We start from the raw sequence: 18,886 nt of genomic DNA on the forward strand, positions 1-18,886 counted from the left end.
CGCACCGGCCCATAGGGCGCACCTAGATTTTGGGGAGGGGAAATAAAGGGGGAAAAATTATTTTCCCCCCCCCAGGCATGGGGCTGGGGCGGGGGAAGCCCGAGCTTCCCCCGACCCCAGCCCCCAGATCAGGCAGCTCTCCGCAAGCCATGGGAGACCAGCGCGAAGTCGCGCCGGGCTCCCACAGCTTGCGGAGAGCTGCGCGAAGCCCGCTCTGGGAGCTTGCGGGGCTGGGGGAGGGGAAAGCCCGCCGCCTGCCTCCAAACCAGGTCGGGAGCTTGTGGGGCTGGCGGTGGGGCTCTCCTGAAGTGTGCACCGACCCCTCTCGCTCTCCAGGCTTCAGCGAAAGCCTGCATTCGCCCCATAGGACGCACACACATTTCCCCATCCTTTTTGGAGGGGAAAAAAGTGCGTCCTATAGGGCGAAAAATACGGTAATGAGTTGAAAAAAGTGTTGAAATATACATTTATAAAGAAACCAGAAGCATTTTTATTGGGCACTGTGGGGAGTGACCTAAATAGAAAGGAATGTAAGCTCTTTTTATACACAATAACAGCAGCAAGAATATTATTGGCCCAAAAATGGAAGCAAGAAGAGTTACCGACGATTGAAGAATGGAGGATGAAGTTAATGGATTATGCAGAATTAGATAAACGAACAGGAAGGATTCAAAACCGACGGGACCAGAAATTTACTGGAGTAAATTTACGGACTATTTGAAAAGTGTTTGTGAAGAACAGATGACGTTTGTAGGGTTGTAGGAAGTTTTGTGAGGAGTATTATTAGAAGTATTGTAAAAATGGACAAAGGGGAGGATGATTTGTTAAGAGGTGTAAAGGCAATATAAAGTTAAGAAATGCATAAGAAGTGGTTAAAACGGTGGATCATCAGAGGTGCGGATGGAAGTCTAAAAAGATTGTATAAGTGATAAGTTTTGTGGTACATTTTATAATTTATATGTTAAAACTGATAAAAAATATTATATATAAAAAAAACAAATGTGAGGTGAGAACCAGCTTCAGCCCGTCTTCCCTCCTTCCGCTTTCCAATTTGCAGCGTGAACTTGGACTGATGGATCTGTATTCAAGTCCTCTTCTTCTGCAGCCCATAGCCATCCCACTACAAAGGTTGAGTGTTTGAAACTCCATGCGTGAGTCTGGGCTGGCTGCATTTTCTTAGTCCAGGCTTCCTCAACCTTAGCCCTCCCGGTGGTTTTGGCCTACAACTCCCACAATCCCTAGCTAGCAGGACCAGTGCTCAGGGATGATGGGAATTGTAGTCTCAAAACATCTGGAGGGTTGAGGTTGAGGAAGCCTGCTCCAGATGCTTTGAGACTACAATTCCCATCTGAGGTCCAGCTCCGAGGGCCTTCTGGCGGTTCCCTCGCTGCGAGAAGCCAAGTTACAGGGAACCAGGCAGAGGGCCTTCTCGGTGGTGGCACCCGCCCTGTGGAACGCCCTCCCACCAGATGTCAAAGAGAACAACAACTACCAGACTTTTAGAAGACATCTGAAGGCAGCCCTGTTTAGGGAAGCTTTTAATGTTTGATGCATTACTGTATTTTAATATTTTGTTGAAAGCTGCCCAGAGTGTCTGGGAGAGCCCAGCCAGATGGCCGGGATATAAATAATAAATTATTATTATTATTATATATTATTATTCTTGAGGAAGCCCGGAGTAACACTTGTTCTGTTTTGGTTTATAAAAGTGCAGGATGTTTTCACTTGCTGGTAATTACAGTTTTATTGCAACAGAGCTCATTATTTGAACTGGGCTTTCTAAACACAGTTAAAAAAACATTCTGTTATGCACAGTGTTATTTTTAAAGTATATATTTACAGACGTGTTCATATTCTATGGCAGGTTGAGGAACCCTACCTCGCAGGGTTGTTTTGTGGGTAAGATGCCGTGGGAAGGATAGGAGCATAATACGTCGTTTTTGAGCCCCTGGGAGGAAAGGCAGGATATAAATAAAACTGCTGAATGAAATGGACCTTTTGGTTTAATACAACAGAGATCCTTCCTTCATGCAAACTTCCTGCCTTTTCTTACTCCATACCTCCATTCTCTCCCTTGTCCAGAACTGCAATGAGAGGTTTCAGTACAAGTACCAACTTCGCTCTCACATGAGCATCCACATCGGTCACAAGCAGTTCATGTGCCAGTGGTGCGGGAAGGACTTCAACATGAAGCAGTACTTTGACGAGCACATGAAAACACACACAGGTAAGGGATCCATGGCTCGGGGTGGACAAACCAGCCAAGTTTCCGTTTCTTGCCTTCCAGCCCCATTTCCACAGCTGCGCACAGTACTGACTGACTAGTGCCTGTAACGTCACGGACCTACCTCTTCTGTCCTGTCCCATATTCCGAGCGGTTTCACAAAACTTCTCTTTAAAATTCTGAATCCTTTCTTGTTCCAACAGGTTTTGGGGGAATCGACTGCTTTTAATTAAAGGGCTATTGCTGTGCTGTTTTTATTACAATTATTTTCAACAGATTTTATATGTGCATGTACAGTGGTACCTTGGGTTACATACGCTTCAGGTTACATACGTTTCAGGTTACACACTCCGCTAACCCAGAAATAAAGCTTCAGGTTAAGAACTTTGCTTCAGGATGAGAACAGCAATCGGGCTCCGGCGGCGCGGCAGCAGCAGGAGGCCCCATTAGCTAAAGTGGTGCTTCAGGTTAAGAACAGTTTCAGGTTAAGAACAGACCTCCGGAACGAATTAATTACTTAACCTGAGGTACCACTGTAGTTTTAATTCTATCCATGTTTGGTCGTTATTTAATGATTCCCCCTCCCTCTATGTTTAGCAGTTCTTATTTTTATTTCCAAGCTGCCTTAAGTCTCCTGTCAGGGGACAATGTGGTAGGTAAATAGATATATCATCATTATCACTATTTGTATGCTGCCTCAGAGAAAGAAATAGGCTCAAAGAAGCTCGCAACAGTGAGAACAATACATAAGCAGCCCCTATAATTTCAAAACAGCAACCATAACAACCTCAGCAATAAACCACGACTGAATTCTGGAAAGCTGGAGGCCTTGTGGGTAGGTGGGTCCTGTCTCCTAGAATCATCCCCACCACAAACCTGTGAGGCAGATTATTCTGAGAAGCAGTGACTGGCCCCAAATCACCCAGTAAGCTTCATGGGCAAGAGGGGATTCGAACCCTGGTCTCTCAGGTCATTTTGCATTTTTCTGTTGCGAACTACCCTGTGATCTTTGGAGGAAGGGCAGTAGTATACAAATGTAATCAATAATTTAATTAATAATCAATTTAATCAATAATTAAATAATTAATCAAATTAATCAAACAAATAATTAAATTAATTAAATAATTAACAATTATAAAAAATAATTAATTTAATTAATTAATAGTCTCCTGCACTCTAACCACTTTGCTAAACTGGCTCTACCAATCATCGATTATATATACCGTATTTTTTGCTCTATAAGACTCACTTTTTCCCTCCTAAAAAGTAAGGGGAAATGTGTGTGCGTCTTATGGAGCGAATGCAGGCTGCGCAGCTATCCCAGAAGCCAGATCAGCAAGAGGGATTGCTGCTTTCACTGCGCAGCGATCCCTCTTGCTGTTCTGGCTTCTGGGATTCAGAATATTTTTTTTTCTTGCTTTCCTCCTCCAAAAACGAGGTGCGTCTTGTGGTCTGCTGCGTCTTATAGAGTGAAAAATATGGTAATTATATTAAATTAGCCAACTTTGAACAAGTTTCTAGGTCTCAGCTTTCCCAAAGACCCCATTGGCATCACCACTCTCCCCTCCCCACATTCCTTTTAATCCCAGAGTGTCAGTTTGCATTTCTTAGTACAGAAAGTACATCTGATATGTAGAGATGTTTCCTATTCTACTTAACTCTTCTGCAAGCTTCTCTATGTGAAAGAAGCAAGGAGTAGGCTCCTGATGTTTGGGTTATCCCTTCAGAGGAGCTGAGTGCAGCTGGCTTTAACTGCTTCTCTTATCTCTTTCAGTCAAGGTCACGCTGACTATAAAAGCAGGGCCAGAAGGAGTCTTGTTTTCCCTTTCTCTTTCTTTTCTTTTTTTTTTAAGAAATATTTATTAAGATTTCACAAAGACAAATATACAAAAACACATAATAAAAAAATAAAAAAATAAGTAAACATACAGAAAAAATAAGAAAAATTAAAAACAATTATTTTTCATAACTTAAAACTCATTTGCTTGTTTCTTTGACTTCCTCACACCTCCCCTTCTTGTATTCCCATTTAAATAATCAAATCAGCAAATCCTTACCCTCTTTCATTTATCTTATCTCTATAACTTAACATTTTATAACTCAGTATTTTCATCCATTATCAATTCATTTTTGCATATTCTTATTAACTTTGTTGCTAATACCACTTATTTCCAATCCAACACCATTTTAGTTATTTTTTTTTACCTATTTATACCCTTCTTCCATATTCTTAAAGCATTACAGCTGGAAACCACTTAATTTCTATCCAACATCATTCTAACATTCATTAATTTTACAATATTTCTGTAGATAGTCTTTAAATTTCTTCCAATCTTCTTCCACCGTCTCTTCTCCCTGGTCTCGGATTCTGCCAGTCATTTCTGCCAATCCCATATTGTCCATCACCTTCATCTGCCATTCTTCCAAAGTTGGTAAATCTTGTGTCTTCCAATACTTTGCAATAAGTATTCTTGCTGCTGTTGTAGCATACATAAAAAAAGTTCTGTCCTTCTTTGGCACCAATTGGCTGACAATGCCCAGAAGGAAGGCCTCTGGTTTCTTCAGGAAGGTATATATGTTTTCCCTTTATCTTTCTATCTCTTTCCCTTCTGGTGTGGTGTTCTGTACATCAGGCATGTCCAAAGTCCGTTTTGGGGGCCTAATCCGGCCCTTTGGTCATTTTAATCCGGCCCCTGTGGCAGTTTATCTGCTGGGGTAAAATTCTAAAAAAAAAGCTGAACAACTTCAATCCTAAGAAATGCTCAACAACTTTGGGGTAAAATCACAAAGCTCAACAACTTCAATCCTCAAAAAAGGTCAACAAGTTCCGTTGGCTCTTTGGTCGGCCCTCATGGCCCTTCACTTCATCAAATCTGGCCCTCACTGAAAAAGTTTAGACACCACTGCTGTATATAGAATGCTTAGTATTAAGGTTTAGACTTATTATAAGTTATTGTAAGTTTAAGTCAAGTCTGCTGCAACTGGATTTCTTACGGACAGGGCCAATCCTGAATGTATTGGATTTGCGACCATTTTGCTCATTTGCCTTCAGTTAAATAAGTTGGGGTTCTTGTTATTAAATATACCAATATATCTGACTATGGACTAACATGAACTTATCTCTAGTCATAAACTCGTATCTCTAATTCTGTAATGAATTATTGTGTTATACATATCCTTATGAGTTTGAGTTTGTAATCAGAATACATACTTTTGAATGGATTAGTTTTTCGTTACAATTGACTATTGATTTGCGAGTAGGGACCTCTCCCACGACTGAATTTTATGTCGGCCAGAGTTCTGGGTGTGCTTTTTTCTTGGCATTTGCTTTCAGTAGCAGTAAAGCTCTGCTGGATGAAATACAATTGCCTCTGGCCTATTTTTTTGGGAATCCTGCAACGTGATTAAGTTGTTAGTCTGCTAACTATACATTGGAGTTGCGTGGCGAGTTCCCCCCTCCCACCAGTAGAAATAAAGACACCGGACAACATTATTTAGGTTAATGGGCTAAAATTGGCCACAACTTTATTGGTTACAGGTGATGAGTGGTATTGGCTTAGGCAATGGTCCTCCCCCCATTCATCTGCATAACAATACCCCGACCAATGCCTAACCACCAAACCGTAGAAGTTGTGACAATTTGCTACGAGGTAGGCGAAAAAACCAAATGGCTGGTGCCAATTTGCCAAGTGGAAAAATCCCTACCAGGCCCCTTAACGGCGACCAACCGAAGTCCATTGCAAGGTCAAATGAGAAACCTTGAACGGTGGGTGGGTGGGTGGGAAATTCCCCAGCTGATCGGCGGCAAAAGAGGACGCTCCTCTGCCACGTTTGCCCTTAAATGGGGCGAGCCACACCCCCTGAGCCAGCCGATTGGCTGGCCAGGGAATGACGCGGCAGAGGATTCCCCTGGTCGCGCGGGGCTGGGAGCCAGCCACCGCGCGAATGTTGGGGGTGGGAAGCCCGTAACACCACCTCCTCCTTAGGTCAGAAGTAGCTTTCTGCTCCTCCCTTTCCATGGAGGCGCAGATTGCAGCTATAACAAAGGCGGAATTTTTTCATCTCCGCCAAGCTAAGCAGTTAGCTCCTTACCTCTCTCGCCCTGACCTAGCCACTGTGATCCACGCGACGGTCACCTCCAGACTGGATTATTGTAACTCGCTCTACGTGGGGCTGCCCTTGAGACTGACCCAGAAACTCCAGTGGGTGCAGAATGCCGCGGCGAGACTCCTTACAGGGTCTTTGCTGTGAGATCACATTCACCCGGTGCTATACCAGCTGCACTGGCTCCCGGGGGAGTACAGGATCAGGTTTAAGGTGCTGGTTTTGACCTTTAAAGCCCTCTACGGCCTAGGACGCTCGCACCTACGGAACCGCCTCTCCTGGTATGTCCCACAGAGGAACTTACGGTCTTCAAACAAAAACATCCTGAAGGTCCCAGGCCACAGAGAGGTTAGGCTGGCCTCAACTAGAGCCAGGGTTTTTTCGGCTGTGGCTCCGATCTGGTGGAATGCTCTGTCACAAGAGACTAGGGCCCTGCGGGACTTGACATCTTTCCGCAGGGCCTGCAAGACAGAGCTGTTCCACCAGGCCTTTGGCCAGGGCACAGCCTGACTCCCTCCTTTGGCAGTCTTCGTGGAGCTCTGGCCCAATGGTTGCCATCGGTTTGATTTGAATTAATTTTATAATGAATGATTTTAGAGTGTTGTGTTGTGTTGTACTGTTTTATTGTTGTTAGCCGCCCTGAGCCCGGCTTCGGCTGGGGAGGGCGGGATATAAATAAATTATTATTATTATTATTATTATTATTATTATTATTATTATTAATACAGAGTAGGAGTTCAGTGACGCAACCTCTCCCGCCATCTTTCTTCTCCCTTCTCCCCAGGCGAAAAGCCATATATCTGCGAGATCTGTGGGAAGAGCTTCACCAGCCGGCCCAACATGAAGCGCCACCGCCGGACGCACACGGGCGAGAAGCCCTACCCTTGCGACGTCTGCGGCCAGCGCTTCCGCTTCTCCAACATGCTGAAGGCCCACAAGGAGAAGTGCTTCCGGGTGAGCAACTCCGTGGCCTCGGACCCCAACAGCAACAACGTCATCGGCCTCGCCGCTCCCCAGGCCGCCGGCTCGCCTCAACTGACCACGGGCATCCCGCTGCACGGCACGCAGCATTCCCATGCGCTCCCTTTGCCCATCATGCATGTGCACGCACAGAGCATCCCTCCTCCGCCCCTCTTGCCGCCGCCGCCTCCTCTCTTCCCAGGCAGCAGAGTGAACTTGAACAACTAGGCCCTCGCCCAGCGGTTGAGCGTGCGGGCGCAGAACCGGCCTGTAATTCAGTAAGTGCCCAGCAGGTGTCAGTCACGAATGTCGTGGGCAGCCGTTGGTTTGGGTTTTTCTTCTTCGACAGGGCCTGGTCTTTTGCCTCCAGCTTGAAGAGGTTGAGGTTCTCAACTCCGAGCAGGAGGACCAAGCCACCTTTGCTGCTTGAGTTGCATAGAATTTGAAGGTTACGTTACGCTTTCTTCACGTGTGGAAGGCTGTAGACCAAATGCCGCTGCCGTCCATTTTTTTGGGCTCTGAAGATCTTGGGATGTGCTAAAGGCTGTTCGACAGACCTTGTTGGTTTTGATGGCTCGAATGAGAGCATTCTCTTCTTTAGCTTATCCTGGCATGTCTGGTGGAGAGGAGAGGTTGAGCACATAACAAGAGTCCTTCTGGATCATCCTATCTAGTCCTGTTCTCACAGTGGCCAACCAGATTCCCTAAGGTGAAGCCCCTGAGTAGTACACTCTCCCGATTAACACTGGTCCAGAGAGATCTGCATTGGCTCCCAGTACGTTTCCGAGCACAATTCAAAGTGTTGGTGCTGACCTTGAAAGCCCTAAACGGCCTCGGCCCAGTATACCTGAAGGAGCGTCTCCACCCCCATCGTTCAGCCTGGACACTGAGATCCAGCGCTGAGGGCCTTCTGGTGGTTCCCTCACTGTGAGAAGCTAAGCTGCAGGGAACCAGGCAGAGGGCCTTCTCGGTGGTGGCGCCCACCCTGTGGAACGCCCTCCCTTCAGATGTGAAGGAAATAAGTAGTTATCTTATCTTCAAAAGACATCTGAAAGCAGCCCTGGTTAGGGAAGTTTTTAATATTTAATGCTGTATTGTTTTTAACACTCGATTGGGAGCTGCCCAGAGTGGCTGGGTAAACCCAGCCAGATGGGTGGGGTATAAATAACAAATTATTATTATTATTATTATTATTATTATTATTATTATTACTACTGCCATTCCCAACAACCACTTTGCAGAGGCATATGGCACCCCTCCCTGGAAGTGTTTACGTTTCCCTTGAACCTGCGGCCTTCTGGGTGTTGCTGGACAACCACCTCCCTACACTCCTGACCCACTATGGGCCGTCAGCACTTGGAGGGCCAGAAGGTCCCCAACCTTGGAGCTTGGTTGGGGCTGAGAAGCTTTCATGCAAGCCAGCGGGCTTGGAAGAGATCCATTGCGGCTTCTTGTTTCTCTCTCTAAAGCAGCGGTTCTCAACCTGTGGGTCCCCAGATGTTGTTGGACCACAACTCCCATCATCCCTGAGCTCTGGCCTTGCTAGCTAGGGGTGATGGGAGTTGTAGTTCTTCCCCCCCCAAAAAAATTATTAGTTTTCTCTTATAGCACACAGACAAAAACACAAAAGAAAAACATCACATTTGACACAACATAAAAACTTAACAACAATAAAAACATACAAAATAAAAGAAGAAATTTTCCTTCTTATACCCTGGTGTATTTACATTGCTAAAAGACTTCCCTGACACCCTCCAATCTGGATTTCATCATATCACATATTTGGCAGTTCCCAATTTCATATTTATAACATCAATATCTTCTTTCATTACATACTTCTTACCCTTACTTCCAATTGCAATCCATAATAATCTTTATTATTAATCTTTTTCTATCCCTTAGCCTAATCTGTTACTTCTAGGGATTTCTTAATTATCTTATATTACAATATCTCACTAAATATTCTTTAAATTTCTTCAAGTCTTCTTGTGTTTCCTCCTCTTTCTGGTCGCGGATTCTTCCAGTCAGGTCAGCCAGCTCCTAAAAGTCCACCATCTTCATCTGCCATTCTTCTATTGTCGGTATTTCTTGCAATTTCCAATTTTTGGCTAATGAAAGTCTTCCTGCTGTAGTGGCATACGAAAACAGTCTAACTTCCTTCTTGGGCGTTTCTGGTCCTGTTATTCCAAGTAGAAAGGCTTCTGGTTTCTTAATAAATGTATTTTTCAACATTTTTTAAAAATTCATTATAAATCTTTTCCCAGAAGTCTTTCACCTGGGGAGGTGAAAAAAGAAAGAGATGGGAGTTGTAGTTCAACAACATCTGGGGACCTACAGGTTGAGAAAGGCTGCTCTGAAGGAATGGGAGAAAGTGAAACCTCCTCTAGCAGATGAGCTCAGGGGAAATAGCAAGCCCAGGGTGTGGTTGATGCCATGATTTGTGGAAGTGGCTGGTTGCGTGGCGAGTTCCCGCCTCCCCCCTCAGAAATAAAGACACGAGACACAAGAATTTGAGTTAATGGGTCAAATTAGGCCACAACTTCATTGATTACAGGATTTGAGCAGTATTGGCTTAGGCATTGGTCCTAACAACTAACCGGCTTCAGCCTGCTTGCTTGAAGACCGGCAAGGGTTAACCACCAGTAGGGGGAGTCCCACTGATGCACATCAACTAGCAGCTCCCCTGGGGTCACTGCTCGGGGGCGTGCCTTAGGCCCTCACCTCCATAGGCTTAGGACAAGGCCACGCCCCCCGGAATCCTTTACCGGACTACCCTTCTGTTTTGGGGGAAGGTGATGGCGCTTCCTTCCCCCCCTTCATCTGCATAACAATACAACATTACCCCTACCAATGCCTAACCGCCAATACCGGTAGTTGTGACAGTTTGCTACGAGTTAGGTGAAAACCAAGTGGCTGGTGCCAATCTGCCAGTTGGGAAAATTCCTACCAGGCCCCTTAACGGTGACCAACCAAAGTCCATAGCAACATCAGAGAGCCTAGCCTAACGGGTGGGAGGGGAGGGAAAACCTGGTCAGCTGTGGCGTGGGAAAGAGGGAGACCCTCGGCTGGCCAGAGGGAGGACGTGTCCAAGGGTTCCCTGGTATCGTGGGGGCTGAAGCCAGCACCCGTGAGTGTGGGGAGGGGCGTGAAGCCCGCAACCCCACCTCCTCCCTAGCTTGGAAGTGGTTATGTTGTGTTCCCCAGAGGCCAGCTTTCCATTCCTTAAGAGCCCAGGAAGCTGCCTTCAACCAAAACAAGACCTGTGTCCATCTAGTTCAATATTGTCTACACTGAATAGTAGCAGCTCCCTAGAATTTCAGGAGGGGAGTTTCTCCCGGCCCCACCAGAAGATGACTTGGGGGATTGACCTGGGACCTTCTGGTTGCAAAGTAAATGCTCTAACCACTGAGCCTACAGCCCTTCCTCCCCTTCCTCCATCTTTCGGTATCAGCACGACTTGTGGCTTCTCATTTTCTGTCGCTCGAGGGACCCGTTCCTCCGTGCACAACGGGAAAGACGAGGCTGAACCTCGTTGATGGTCCATGAAATTGCACCAGAGGAGAAGAGTCCTTCTCTTGATTTCCCTCTTGAAGTACAGATCCCCTCTCACCCTTGCCGGTTTGCATGGCTTTAATAATAATAATAATAATATTTTTTTATTTATACCCCGCCCTCCCCAGCCAAGGCCGGGCTCAGAGCGGCTTACAAGCAATAATAAAAACAAGATGAATGATTACAACTTAAAAACAAAAATAAAAAACAACATTAAAATAATGGAACATTAAAATATTAAAATGTAGCCTCATCGCAGGAGGAGAAGGAAAAGAAAAAAGAAAGGGAGGGAGGGAATCAAATTGGTTCCAAGCCAAAGGCCAGGTGGAACAACTCTGTCTTACAGGCCCTGCAGAAAGAAATCAGATCCTGCAGGGCCCTGGTCTCATGAGGCAGAGCGTTCCACCAGGCCGGAGCCATCACTGAAAAGGCCCTGGCTCTGGTTGAAGCCAATCTAACTTCCTTAGGGCCTGGGACCGCAAGGGTGTTGTTATTTATGGACCTTGAGGCTCTCCGTGGGGCATACCAGGAGAGGCGGTCCCGTAGGTACGAGGGTCCTAGGCCGTGAAGGGAGAAGCAGGCTGTATGGAAGAATCTTAGTTTACCCAAGAAATGGAAATAAGGGCACAGGCACTTGATCTACAGCCTTCTGTTAATTCCAGTAATTTGCCAGTGGGCTAATGCACTAAGCAAACTCCGCTAGGGTCGTACCTGCCTACTTTCTCCTCTGCCAAATGCTTCTGAGCTGGCCTGGGCAAGGATCTCTGGCCTCTTTTTTTGTAACATAAAGAATTTATTATTTTAACCTTTTTGCACTTTATTAATCCATCATAGTAACTCTTCCTCGTTTGGGTGCTGGTAAGGTATTCCGGACTCTGTTGCGGGCTAATGAAATCAGCAGGCCAGTTCGCTCACGTGCCACCGCTAAGCCGGTTCTGTTCATTTCAAAGACAAGACGCCTCATTCAAGCCCCACGGAAAACAGGTAGAACTTGAGCAGCTGCAGTGCATAGGCGGATTTGCCCCATCGGCATGCAAAAACAACAACAACACAACCCCACATGCGCACGGACAGGTCCGTGTGCAGTGGGCGACTTACGAGTCTCGTTGGGTATTCAATTCGGCAACTTCTCCTCCTTTGCCTGAAACTTCACGGCTCCTCTTCAGCTAAGACGCCCAGACCACTTTGCCTCTCTACGTACTTGGGTTTTTTTTTCTGTGTGTGTGTATGTGTGTGTCTTTAGTGTGAACTGAAGCAGGGCTGGTCCCTGGAACAACAGCCATAACGAACGGACAGGAAAAGATGGAGCGAGAAAGTTGTGGCTTGGGCGGGTGGGGGAAAAGGTCGAGACGGTGCAATAATTGCTAGGTGTGTCGGGACAGAACGCCGCGGCGCCAAACCCTTTGGGAAGAAGACGTCGCGGGCCTCTTCGTAAGAGAGGCTTCCCGGTTTGACTGTCCGTGGCAACCTCTTCCAGAGACTTTACAGAGTGATGGCTAGCGTCGGGGAGACGGGGTGTCTTTCCTGCACCCCTCAAAATAACCCCAACAACCTCGTATTCCTTTGGAGAAAGAGAAAAAGGCAACGTAACTTGACTCCACATGCCTCAAAGGTAATATTCTGAACGCGTTGCTTTCTACAGCGTTTGAAACCCGTTGCCCGAATATGCCAAGAACGAAGCAAAACTAAAAAAGACGCGTGTATCGTGGACTCTCTCTTTTAGCGTTACAAACAAAAAAATATTTACAATGAAGCACTTTATTCTATATAGATCTGGGGTGGGGGGGTTGGGGGGTGGGGAGGAGGAGGATCTGAGTTCCGAGAACATTGGTTTAAAAAAAGAAAAGAAGCGGCGTCAGAAACGTTCTGCAAAATATATTGCAAACTTTTCGTTTTAACAGTCGTGTGAGTAACCTACATACGCTTTTACTTTCTAACTTGCAAGGGAAGCAGCACTCCGTGGTCAATGGTTGCAGCCACTTCTTGCGTTTTTCCTGTTTATCCTCAAATTGAAGGGTGGGGGGCGGACGACAGAGCAGCTTTGGCACCATTGGCCAGTGGCGTTTAGTTCCCGTTGGGTCTGGCAGGGCGGAAGGTGGGGAGCCCACCAGTAGGTGGCGCCAGAGCCAGCAGCAGGCACAACAAATTCTCACTAGGCGGCCATCTTGTCCCCCGCTGAGTTGTATGAGGGCAAAACAGCCTAAAAAGGAGGAGGCAGGGCCAGTCTCCCCACACACACCTCTTTTGGCCACGTAATGCTCGTCTGTGCATGTAGGGAAGGTGCTATTGGCTGCGAAGGATCCGTGTGTGTTAGGGGCAAGCTTAATCATTCCCCTGGGTGAAATAGGTAGGGGGAGTGTGCCCAATTTTCTCCCCTTAAAATCAAACCACCTGCATGTGCAGCACCATCAACCCACAAAGGTGTTCACTGAGGTAACATGGAGCATTGTTCCAGAAAGATGTGTTGAATTTGCGGCTGTAACCCCCAGAGAGAGGAGGACCCCTGGAAGTGCCAGGGACCGTTGCTGGTATGCCAGGCTGCTTCGCATCCCACCCCAAATTATCCAGAAGCGAGTCCTTCTCCAAATAAACCAGGAGACCCCCACCCACCCAAAGTTTCGGGTCTCACCGTTGCCGTAAAAATGACTCCAGTTGCCCATATGCAAGCCATTCCTTCTTGGCTTCAGCCCTCTCATTCCCTCCCCTCTCAATAATCGTTCTGACCTTGCAGGGTTGTTGAAAGGTTTGCAAGCTAGGGGAAGCCGAGCGTTTCGGACCGCGTTTCAGAGCCGCCATCCCACATCACTGGGAATACACTTTGAACCTTTCCTTGGTTGGTGGGTGGGTTTGTTTCCATCAATATAGTTCACCCCACATTTATCACTTGTGGGGAGCTTCCAGCCTGCAGGCCAGTCTCGGCCAGCCAGGTTTTCAGTTTGGTCCATGAGGTCATCCACATGAAACCATATCAACTTGGCCATCAGATGACGATACCTCAGTGGGCAGTTGACATCAGGTGGCGGGTGGGTTTGGTGGGTGCTGTTGGCCCCTGCAGAAGACAGGCTTTAGCTGATTCATAAGCAGGGGCTTAATCCTAGGTTTGGCTGCCCCCCCCAGGGAACTGCCCTCTGCAATCGTTCCCTGCAGAATATCCCATCAGCGGCTGAGCAGCGAGTTCATTCCTGCTTGGCTGCTACCTCCCCACACCCCTGCGGACCATTGGACAGGTCTGCGGGACCACCCAGCAGCCAATCACTGCAACATCAGCCAACCCAAATGCAGGTGTTCCCACCCGCCTGTCAAAAGTTTGGGGAAATAAAGAGCTGGCCTGTTCTATATAAGGCAAACACATTTCTGGAAAAAGTGGCATATCACAGGTTGGACTCTCCCAGGTCCAACGCCTGGATGTCTTAAGCTGTGGTTCTGCAGGAGTATCCAGGAGATCCTTAGCTTTTCAAACGCGCTGCTCCAAAAACAAGCCAGGCACACGGAGACCTGCCTTGTTGCAGCTTGGGTTAGCTGCCCAGAGCCCAAAATTGCTTAGGATCTTCTAAAGCCCAAGCAGATGTTCTGTCACTGAGCTAAGGCCCCTCCCCAAAGTCTCTACATCCCCTGTGTGGATATTCTTGCAAGAGTGCAGGTAGCATCTGCTGGAAGTCTCCAAAACCAGGGGATATGACTGAATAGGACCTTTTTGGTGGCGAGGCAGGATCCCTACTGAGTGTGCCTGTGTGATGCTTGCGTTTCAGAGAATCATAGAATTGTAGAGTGGGAAGGGACCCCAAGGGTCATCTAGTCCAACCCTCTGCAATGCAGAAATCTCAACATGCAGTCCCCAATTCCCCGCCCCTCATTCCAGTTTAGGTGCCTGCCTAACTATTGTGTGAATCTGTCTTGATCCTGGAAAGGGGAAGGAGAGTTTCTGCACCCTTTCTAGGCTCCTGTGAATGAATGGACGATTGTGTACAGGATGCTGGTATTCCCTTTCCCCCTCCTGATTTAGGGAGGCTGGACACTTGGGGAATGCTGCATGCAACACTCTTTTTATCCCTGGCATACCAAAAGGACATGTGTTATCACAAAGAACGTCGGAAGAACAGTTCAGGGTATCGGGTATGTTTAGCCTGGAAAAGAGGAGATGAGATAAAGGTAAAGGGACCTCTGACCATTAGGTCCAGTCGTGGCCAACTCTGGGGTTGCGGTGCTCATCTCACTTTATTGGCTGAGGGAGCCGGCGTACAGCTTCCGGGTCATGTGGCCAGCGTGACTAAGCCGCTTCTGGCGAAACCAGAGCAGTGCATGGAAACGCCGTTTACCTTCCTGCTGGAGCAGTACCTATTTATCTACTTGCACTTTTGATGTGCTTTCGAACTGCTAGGTTGGCAGGAGCAGGGACCGAGCAACGGGAGCTCACCCCGTCACAGGGATTCGAACCGCCAACCTTCTGATCGGCAAGTCCTAGGCTCTGTGGTTTAACCCACAGCGCCACCCGCATCCCTAGGAGATGAGATAGCCATCTTCAAATATATCAAGGGCTATGGAAGAGAGAACGAGCTTGTTTTCTCCTGCTCTGGAGGGTAGGACTGAAACCAAGGGCTTCAAGCGACGAGAAAGGAGATTCCAGCTAAACTTCAGACCTACCTTTCTGGCAGTGAGAGCTGTTTGACAGCGGACTCCCATGAGAGCAGGTGGACTCTCCTTCCTCGGAGGTTTTCAAGCAGAGGTTAGGTGGCCTTCTGTTATGGATGCTTTAGTTGAGATTCCTGCATTTTTAGGGGGTTGGGACCCTCCCAACTCTTTGAAGAGTCCTGTTGGATCAGGTCAAAGGCCCACCTAGTCTAGTCCAGTGTCCTGTTCCCCACGGTGGCCAACAAGACGCTTGCCCAAAGCTTCCAAGCAGGACCCAATCGCAACACCTCTCTCCCGCTTTGTGATTTCCAACAGCCTCCATTCAGAGACATCTGGCAGTGTCAGCAGAGCACAGCTGCCATGTCTAGTAGCTCTCAGTAGCTCTTTCCTCCATCAGTTTGCCGAATCCTCCTTCAAAGCCATCTAAGGCCATTATTGCCTCTTGTGGGAGTGAAGCCCCTAGTCCAGGGGTGGCCAACTCCCAGGAGACTGCGATCTACAGTGGTACCTCGGGTTACAGACGCTTCAGGTTACATACGCTTCAGGTTACAGACTCCGCTAACCCAGAAATAGTACCTCGGGTTAAGAGCTTTGCTTCAGGATGAGAACAGAAATTGCATGGCGGCGGCAGGAGTTCCCATTAGCTAAAGTGGAGCTTCAGGTTAAGAACAGTTTCAGGTTAAGAACGGACCTCCGGAACTAATTAAGTTCTTAACCCGAGGTACCACTGTAGAGGAAAGAGTGACCAGTTGTGTTCACGTTCAGCTCGTGGGCTTCCCAGGGGTGTAGCCATAGCCCCAGGAACATGATTTTGAGGTGGTCCACAGATCCCCGTCCAGTGATCTACTGATCTTCCAATAGGTCACGGTCTACCTGTTGGACATGCCTGTCCTAGTCTAATAACCTCTGTGTGGGGTGAAGAAGCACTTTGTCTCTCCTGAATCCTGACCGCAGCATTAGGAAGAGAGCATGCTAGGAATTCCTGCCCCGGGAGATGCGAAAGGAGGTTTTCTTGCATGACCCTCTCCACGCCCTCTGTCTGCGTTCTGACAACAGCCCTGTGACGTAGGCCAATTTAAAAATGGAGAGTTGAGGAGGCAGTGAGTGAGAAAGAGTGGCTTGGCTACCCTGCGTCTAATAAAGCTGATTGTGAAACGTGAAGCCAGTTCACAACTTGGGTGTTTGACTACTTTGCGATTACACCAGTCAACAAAAGTTTGAAGGAAAGATCAGAAGGAAATGCCCAGGCTTCCTATGAATAGATTATTTGAGGCTTCATAGAGCAGCTTGCTAGATAGAAGCTAAACCATTTCTACAGGGGTTTGGGGAGACCAGGCTGGCCCCGTCTCTCCTGCAACTTTGCAGAAAAGACAGGTGAGCATGAGTGCAAAACATCCTTCAGAACTTGGGCTGACTACAAAATTGAGCCTGGGTTTTTCTGCCTGGCATATCGTACCAGCCTGCTAACTTTCTTAAGGTTTCACTATGAAAAGCTCCTTGGTAACAGCTCCTTTACTACGACAGCCTCCTTCTTAACAATGTCGTCGTCGTCTTCTTTTAGGGAATTGAAAATGAGCATTGAGGGTCTCTGATCTGTCATGTGAACCGTAAAACATTCCTAATGCTTTTTTTTAATTAAAAAGTATATAAAAATATATTATTTAGGCCCTGCTTCTTCCAACTAATATCAAACACTCAACGGACAGTGGGACCTTGCTTAATCGTCACCAAAATGTTCTGTTTTGTTGAGGAACATTTTTTGAGGGGGGTGGGGAGGAATTGTAGAGCTGTTTCCAAATCTTACACCTAAATAAAACGGAACTTTCTTGATCTGAGTACACGTGCTGTTCTTTTTCCAGGAGGAAAATCTCTTGTGTGTCTAGTTGTTTGTGAGCTTCAGCGTCTATTGTCGAGATGTTCAGGGGGAAGTTGGGAATATAAGACGGAACAAACGATTTGAGTCTGAGGTTACTGGAACACACGGTTTGAACCAAGGGTTTAGCTACCCCAGGAAAAAGAGAGGGGAATCTGTGGGAGAAGGGGCAGAGTCAAGACCATGGGTAGGCAAACCAAGGACAGAGGGCCGGATCCGGCCCAATTGCCTTCTAAATCTGGCCTGCGGACAGTCCGGGAATCAGCATGTTTTTACACAAGTAGAATGTCTCCTTTTATTTAAAATGCATCTCTAGGTTATTTGTGGGGCCTGCCTGGTGTTTTTACATGAGTAGAATGTGTCCTTTTATTTAAAATGCATCTCGAGGTTATTTGTAAAGGTAAAGGGACCCCTGACCATTAGGTCCACTCGTGACCGACTCTGGGATTGCGGCACTCATCTCGCTTTACTGGCCGAGGGAGCCACCATACAGCTTCCGGGTCATGTGGCCAGCATGACTAAGCTGCTTCTGGCGAACCAGAGCAGCGCACGGAAACGCCGTTTACCTTCCCGCTGGAGTGGTACCTATTTATCGACTTGATGTGCTTTCGAACTGCTAGGTTGGCAGGAGCAGGGACCGAGCAACGGGAGCTCACCCCGTCGCGGGGATTTGAACCGCCGACCTTCTGATCGGCAAGTCCTAGGCTCTGTGGTTTAACCCACAGCGCCAACCATGTCCCAATGGGTTATTTGTGGAGCATAGGAATTCATTCATATATTTTTTTCAATATATAGTCCGGAGCTGGTGGGGTGGTGGGCAAGGCAGCTGGTAGGAGGCAGAACCAAAGAATCAGTGAGGGTGCAGAAAACTTGTTCCCTTCTTCCTCTCTTGCAAAGTCACAGTGGGCACTTAAGCAAGCGTCAGATACAGTCACGCCCAGCCACTGAGCCAGGTAAGTCAACTACAGATTTCAGATTCCTAGGCATCGACATCAAATACAGTGGTACCTCGGGTTACAGACGCTTCAGGTTGCCTACGCTTCAGGTTACAGACTCCGCTAACCCAGAAATAGTACCTCGGGTTAAGAACTTTGCTTCAGGATGAGAACAGAAATCGTGCGGCAGCGGCACAGCGGCAGCAGGAGGCCCCATTAGCTAAAGTGATGCTTCAGGTTAAGAACAGTTTCAGGTTAAGAACGGACCTCCGGAACAAATTAAGTTCTTAACCCGAGGTACCACTGTACCTAGATATACCGAAGGTTTTTCCCCCTGTCCATCTGTCTGGGTAGAAGCAGAAAAGGCTCCGGGGAGTCCCTCAGAAATAGGAAATTGGTGACTATGTCTTCAGGGTACAGAGAACAGCTGGGCTATGTAGCTTTGGGTTTCGGCAAGATTGCAAGGTCTCGCCTGCCTTCCCTGAGCGACTCGCCTGGTGTAGTGGTTAAGAGTGGTGGACTCGTAATCTGGTGAACCGGGTTCGCTTCCCCGCTCCTCCACATGCAGCTGCTGGGTGACCTTGGGCCAGTCACACTTCTCTGAAGTCT

The 18,886-nt window shown here is 47.5% G+C and overlaps 1 protein-coding gene and 1 long non-coding RNA gene across 4 annotated transcripts in view; both read left to right on the plus strand.

Moving 5' to 3' along the window:
• The window catches only part of ZBTB47 (zinc finger and BTB domain containing 47), a 42,889-nt gene extending 33,150 nt beyond the window's left edge, over window positions 1-9,739 (plus strand). The window contains exons 5-7 of one of the 3 annotated variants that reach the window (XR_014540467.1): window positions 2,083-2,227; window positions 7,113-8,787; window positions 8,851-9,739. Coding sequence is in view for 1 of the 3 variants with exons in the window: in XM_083579560.1 (XP_083435686.1) it covers window positions 2,083-2,227; window positions 7,113-7,516 (549 nt within the window). In the remaining 2 variants the exon portion in view is untranslated. Of the gene's footprint in view, window positions 1-2,082; window positions 2,516-2,763; window positions 3,139-7,112 lie in introns of those variants that run through there. The other 2 variants (XR_014540468.1, XM_083579560.1) reach the window with 2 other exon arrangements.
• Window positions 1-17,299, plus strand: part of LOC310746358 — a 121,796-nt gene extending 104,497 nt beyond the window's left edge. Inside the window, exon 2 of the long non-coding RNA XR_014540668.1 lies at window positions 14,984-17,299. This is a non-coding gene — a long non-coding RNA (uncharacterized lncRNA). The remainder of the gene's footprint in view (window positions 1-14,983) is intronic.
• Window positions 17,300-18,886: the final 1,587 nt, after the last annotated feature.

The sequence above is a fragment of the Podarcis filfolensis genome (genome assembly GCF_964270895.1).
Source record: "Podarcis filfolensis genome assembly, chromosome: 12".
Classification (NCBI taxonomy): domain Eukaryota; kingdom Metazoa; phylum Chordata; class Lepidosauria; order Squamata; family Lacertidae; genus Podarcis; species Podarcis filfolensis.